General features: G+C 36.4%; 1 protein-coding gene across 2 annotated transcripts in view; it reads right to left on the reverse strand.

Moving 5' to 3' along the window:
* Positions 1-1,441, reverse strand: part of LOC145688289 (vezatin-like) — a 110,609-nt gene extending 109,168 nt beyond the window's left edge. Inside the window, exon 1 of one of the 2 annotated variants that reach the window (XM_081762286.1) lies at positions 1,322-1,441. In XM_081762286.1, the coding sequence (XP_081618412.1) occupies positions 1,322-1,360 (39 nt within the window). In that variant the 5' untranslated portion in view covers positions 1,361-1,441. Of the gene's footprint in view, positions 1-832; positions 1,235-1,321 lie in introns of those variants that run through there. The other variant, XM_081762285.1, reaches the window with a different exon arrangement.
* Between the last annotated feature and the right edge of the window lie 5,662 nt (positions 1,442-7,103).

Genomic DNA, 7,103 nt, shown 5'->3' on the forward strand with positions numbered 1-7,103 from the left:
TGTACACAAACAAAAGGAAACAAGAAGTACAAACAAGCCGAAGAGAGCTTTCTTACAGCATTATATGTGAAAAATTTTATAGTAAAACACGCGTACTTCGTGTCCCACTTTAAACCGGGGCTGGTATAAGATTGGACATTTTGCATAATTCTATTTGAGTGAAAATACTTTTATTTTTTCCTTCCGAATTCAATTTAAATTATGTCAAGACTGCATATCTGACAGTTAAAACTGCATTCGAATTAGTTCGTATATATCAGATAGTCAATCACTTACAAGAAGTAATAAATATATATCGCTGTACCTCTTGTCATTATATATATATATATATAAACTTAGAATAAGAGAATAACATTTGATTATTCAAAACGTAGAATACACACACTGTATTGCATGGTATTTGAAGATTGATGCACCGCGCTTTCGTGGATCGATAGGCACATTTACTGAAGTGTAATCAACATACATACCATTACAGTTAGGTTAGAAGATGATTATCTACAGAATCACGCAAGAAATATCACAATGAGCATATTCTAACCTTAAATTCATGAGTACAAGAAAACGGCTTTTTTTACGAAACAACACAAAACTGCAAGCACATTATCGAACGAGTACCAGTCTCTAGGGATACTTTTGATTCGAATTTAACCTTACACAACCTACTATATATGACCAACTAAGGAACCATTGCCTCGTACTGAACCAGGTTCAATTCTCAGTACGAAGCTTTTGTAACTCAGATGTCATCGATATTATTCACAATCTTTTCACCTGTAAGCCACACTAATAACTAAACTAACTCAACACAAAAAAACGCACGCTTACATACTGTGTCTGATGTTTGGAATTGATCTGTAGAGTCGCATGTTGAACGATCTAGGTGAGGCTGCATCATCACGAAGACACTTTAGTAAATGAAATTATTCCTTGTTAGAAGTACACGGACCAACATTCTTAATTCCTCTCGTGCTAAGATACATTGACAAATATCGACACATTACTCTTCTCAATACTAGTCACCACCCACAGAAAAGAGGTCACGCATATTGTTTTCTTGAATTACAAACACGAGTTGTGTTTACGACGTTTTAAGTTATCAACTGTTGTATGGTCAATTGTACTCGTTACTAAGTCATGCAATTTTAATATGCATTCAGAAGGTTATTCGTCACGGCTCGATGGCGTTCCATTTTTGGATCTATATTTGTTCTAACATAATATACATTGCAATACATACTTGAGAATATCATAATTGCATCTGTGAATTTAAATCACTTAACTACTTGTCTAGTAGCTATTTACTGTACACATAATTTACCTCATACACCACATCCTCTTCGCAATCTGCCATAACCATATAGCAACGTTGCCAACCCAAGGACCCAAAATATCAGCAGAAAGCGCTCGAAATTTCAGTAGATATCTTAAAAGGGTCTAGTTCGTTAGTTGGTATTCTGAGGCGGATTGTTATGAAAGTAGTTTAGTGACATTGGTCTATTACGTTGTTATTTTATAATTGTTTAACAAAGTCAAATATTTATTATTGTAATAATGCTATTACTATTTAGTCTGTGATGAGGGGGTTGGGGGGCTTGCTCCCTCAATATATAAGCTATATATTTTTTTGTTTTGTTTTTGTCTTACCTTGTTATTAATGTCTCACTTGCTCCTCCTATCTTGTGGGCATGTTTTGTTATTTAGTGAATCCACACTTCGCGACAGTATTTTTTACTAGTTTGTCTTTTGTCAATTGTGTTAAAAGAGATTCAATATAAAGGTTAGTTTTTTGTCTATTAATTGACTTGTATTATTTTTGTCACTCCACAGAGATTGTTTTGATTCCAAGTTAATATGTACTTCGAAATGGTGTGTTCTGTCTTACTTGAGAGCGAATTGATAGCTCACTTTTGTGATAATTCATGGTTTTAAGCATTTGTGATTGGCTTGTGTTCTAATGCTATTGTACGATGTATATGACGTGGTAGTTGTAGTTTCTCAGCTATTTAATTGAAGAAATTTCCACGGTGATGTTTAAATCCACTGCACTCACTCGTACTGCTATATTTTATTCTAAAATAAAAAGTACACAGCAAACGCGCACCCAGGGTCCAAGATTTGGGCGGGAGGGGTTCAATACTGCGTCTATCTAGTCTGCGGTTTCCACGTGCACTCATAGTAACCAGTTTTAAGTTTTAATAAATAGAAATCTTCAAAGGAACAAATAACAGGGCCGTAATTTTCTGGGGGCAGGAGGTTAACTCCCCATTTCAGCTTCCCGCCGTTCAAGAGGAGCGAATTCAAGATAAAACTCTTTCTACGTAATGTGTTAGACACGGACATAAATGTACAAATGAAACTTGATATTGATTAACCACATCCCAAAAATAACACACACACACACACAAACTCTTTAATGAAGCAAAAATGTGATAAGAACTCATTTCAATAAAATGACTATTATTAGAGCTCCCAGAAATAATATATATTTCTTAAGGCTGTAAGTTGTCTCAAATATGATACACCTAATTTAAGTTACAAAGCGTTTAATAAGCTCATCATATCATTTCGAAAAGAACAGAAAATAATGTAAAATAGTGCTGCTACCAGGGCTTTAACTTGTGGGGGCAGGAAGCAACTGCCCTCCAGGAAGCTCCTCGCCGTTCGAGGGGGGCCCGCTTTAACACAAAATTTTCTTACTCCATATACGATACGAACATTAATTAATAAATGATGCATCAAACAGGTTCACTGCATTACGTAAACAAAACAGCACACAAAAGGTAAATAAAACAAAAATGAGTCGTGGGTCCATTTCAGTAAAAAAATGTCCACTATTAGAGGCCCTAGAAATAATATTTATTCGTATGGCTTTGAGATTTGTCGACATTGTCCCCTTAAGTTCTTTGTCATGTATGGAACGGACCCAGGGGCGTAACTAACGGCCCCGCAGACCTTGCCGTGCAGGAGGGCCCACAGGCTCCGGGGGCCCACAAAGAGTAAGAGAAAGATGAAAAGAAGGGGCCTATTTTCGAATTTTGAAGGGGGGCCCAAATATTAATGCTTACCCCACCAGAAAAAATCTAAGTTACGACGCTGGCTGCTACCCCATCATCTAGACAAAATACAAATTTCTGTAATATAAATTATAAATGTAACATGGCCCCTATGTCAACAAAATATCAACAGGTGCCCATATGAGTAGTGAAAATCTTTAATAAGGTTTTTAGTTCTAGGGGGCTCAGATTTCATATTTGAATAGGGGCTAAACTTTACCTTTTTGTTGAGGACCCAAATACTAGTGCTTACTCCTCCAGGAGAAGTTCGAAATTACGGCGCAACAAACAGTGTTCGATTTGTTTTCCCTTTGTATAATATTATCTTTATCAGAAGAAATTGAACCTTCAAAAATTGTCAACCACTCCTTTCGCTTCTACTCGTTCCAATAACCAGTGGCGGCGCTACAAGGGGCGACGAGGGGCGACCGCCACCCCAATACTTTTCTAGCCCCTCTTTCGCCTCCCCCACTTTCCTATGTACAACCGGTGAATAAAGTTAATAGTAATAATAATAATAATATGTACAGACGATAATAATAATATTCAAAGCAAAACAAGTGTGGTTGCCTCACCCCCCGCCCCCAATTTTTTTCTTGCCTCCCCTCTTGTTCCCCTACTATTACGAGCCTAGCGCCGCTACTGGCCGCCGATAAAAGTGGTTTTACTACTTTGGATGGAAGGAGGAATCACATTGCATAACATCAGCATGGACACCCAAGAAAATTTTCCAGGAGGGTCATCTCCATGGTTGTTACATTACGTCTGGTATTCAATATACGTGGTTTGCTATATTACGTATACATTTTCGTGAACCAGGGGGCGGGTTTCCCCTTCCGGCGCCCATGCATATGAGAACTCGAAATTATTCAACTTACAGGAACCGATGATTCGATCCAGAGAGCCGGCGGAAGCTCATGTGGTTCGGATTCCACGTTAATCAGTAGGTCCACGTTTCATATAGCCTCGCTGCTGAACGGGACGTTAAAGTCAAAATCAACTCAACTCGATCCAGAGAGGAACGAAACCTTATTTAGAGGAATCAAATTGGAAAACTGAGGAACTCCGAATCATTTAACATTGCGAAACCTAAGGATTTGATCCAGAGGAATGAATTCTTCTTTGGAATAGGTTGAAAGGGATCGATTCCACGGAAAGAACCAAGCTATCTATCAGTACTTACCTGTCTAGTTAATGTGCTTATTTATTTGAAATATACGTGGGATGAGATTACCACCGCAACTGTAAAAAGTTTCGACATCACATGATTATTATATAACATTACATAATGATTATAATGTAAATAAAAACAACAATTGCTTTACTTTAAAACTAACATAAATATTAGAAGACTTAAGTAGTTGTTTTAAAATCCACCAGTAGATCAGTACGTAAGTTGCAAATTCAGTAGATGCACTGAAAAAAAATAGTGAGGTTGGCAACACAGCCATACCGTACTCTATGGCCATTATCCAATTGTGTACAACTAGCAGACGATTTTTTTTTTTTCAATGTTGCCAACACAATCTATTAAATATGTCCTTCTTCATGATTTAATGTACCAGGCAAAGAAACGACATTTGGGAAGTTGCATATAAAATTAAAAGTATGTTAAATGTAAATGTAAAATAAATATTGAAGTAAACTTGGTCAAATGAGGTTTTCCATGTAGTTTTTAATATGAACACCTCCCACGCCTTGGCACGAATCAAGTTTGTGATGACTAACTGATTTAACATCAATTTTTAAGACCATATTAAATCTATGTTTAGCACCGAGGCTATGAAACTTACATACACTAGGATCCGAATCGAATAACTTCCTACCAAGAATCGGATTTTTATGGACGATTAAACCACAATAAGGTACGCATGGTGAAGATTTAGCCATATATTAAAAAAAATAAAAGCATTTAATTTTGTTTATGAAGAATAATTTTTGTGTATGTGATTTAAATCTTGCATTCATATTCCGGTTAGCAGCGTAGTTGTACATACTCTTAAGAACACGCGTTGTTTATTAACAATGAACTGGAATTAGTAAAATTGCAACATCGGAGAACAATTGTATTCTCCTTGGCGAAAGATAAAAATACCGCATTACTATTCAAATGTATTCATTCAATTATATTTCTTAATGAGAGATGTTATGACTTCGGTTTTAGATTAATAACATTACTCAGCTGGACAAGTAATAAAATTACTCTCCCATTACGAATCTAAATAATGTGGTTTTTAAAAGGAAATAACACTAATCTTAAAGACACAGCAGAAAGACGCATTATGCTTGAGTATGGAACAAACAGTGTATATAAGAGAATTGTATATATTTATTTCACTGTGCGTTAATTGTAAAGATTTAAAAAAATAGGCAAAAAGGACAGTTATGTTGAAAATAACTGAAACATTCACCTTTCGTAATAAATGTTTCAACTCTTACCTCTAAGTAAAATATAAACTGTACCTGAATGAACTGGAACCCCCAACAGGCAAATAAGTTCAGAGCAGTAACGACGCCAGGTTTAAGTTCTGCTAACAAGTTAAAAGGGTAGATACTATTTTAGGAGGGGCAACTATTTTTGTAAACGTAGTTTTATATTACTTGATCTACCTTACAATACAACATATCTGGGTGCAGGCATCCTACCGGGCACTCACCCTTTGCACCCTTCGCACCGTTCTGACGTCATTCTCTCTGATCTTCTCACTACAAACATAAACAGTGTCACTCTCACGATTTCGGCTATCAATGCATTGAAATTAAATTCTCATTTGTTTTCCAGTAGTAAGCACAAAGTCGTCAGCAAAGAATGCTTGATGCAGTACGTTGGAAGTTCTAGTTAATAATAAATAATTCTCATTAAATTTTATTTTATTTGATTTAAGTTTAGTGTCCCTTTCAACATTGAAGCTATATGCGAGATGGATCTGCAGCTTAACGTCGGGTAAAAAACAACGTGAGCTCCAGAGGCGTTATTTAGGGGGGGAGGGAGGGGCCTTTGGCCCCCTGAGTTTGATATTTATATAGATTTTATCAATAGAATAGTAGTAAGTCAGTGAAAAACGCGAAATTTTACTTATATCAAGGGGTCTTGCCCCCCGCAAGCCACATCTGAAATGACGCTACTGATGAGCTCCCAACAATAGTTCTCATTAAAGTTTACTCTAAGTGTCCATTGTGTAAAGACATAATATTAATTGACTAAAGCCTTACCGCTGCGTGTGAGATCAGTAGATTATTTCGTTTAATTTCATTTATAAACTCACTGTTTGAAATGCCTGTTCTTCGCACAGGGAGAATAGGTTTATGGGAAATATTTGAATCCCCTTCCTACTTGGAATGTTAATTTCAATCAAAGTGTAATGATAGAAATACAGAAGATATTCTACTTCTGGCTTAAATATTAAAACACTCTACTCCCACAGGATGCGCCTTTAATCAAATTGATATGATTTGAAAACCCAGTTTGAAGTTGATACTAACTAGTCATTTAAACAGTCACACGGTTCCCAACTCTGAAACTTAAGAATTCGATACAAGTCTCAGCCATTTTTGACATTCTATTTTTGATCTCTCCAACCTCACCTTCTGCAGACGAAAATGAATTTAGACTTAAACGGCATTGGGGGCGTCAATATTTATTTCAGCTACCCCGAAAACTATGGGTTCGACACTAACATCGACCATTTTCAATTAGTCACAATTTCACCCTCGAGGGTAGCCTACTAATGGGGGTTTAACTTGGACTTAAATGACATCTGGAGTACCATTCTTTATCTAAGCGACTTTTGAAACTATGGATTCGACACTAATTTCGGTCATTTATCATTTTTATGTTTGTCCCTTTTTTATGTATCTAAGAAACTCCGAAAACTATGGATTCGACACTAATATCGATAGTTTCTTATCTTTTTATATCTTGTAGTGTGCCTTACCCAACTGGGAGCTGACTATGAACCTAAGGACTCCAAAACTGACACCAATCATCTTAGGAACCCGAAAATTATAGATTCGACACTAATATCGAGGTCGAGGTCAAAGATCAAA

The sequence above is a fragment of the Thermobia domestica genome, chromosome 6 (genome assembly GCF_964235325.1).
Source record: "Thermobia domestica chromosome 6, izTheDome1.hap1.1, whole genome shotgun sequence".
Classification (NCBI taxonomy): domain Eukaryota; kingdom Metazoa; phylum Arthropoda; class Insecta; order Zygentoma; family Lepismatidae; genus Thermobia; species Thermobia domestica.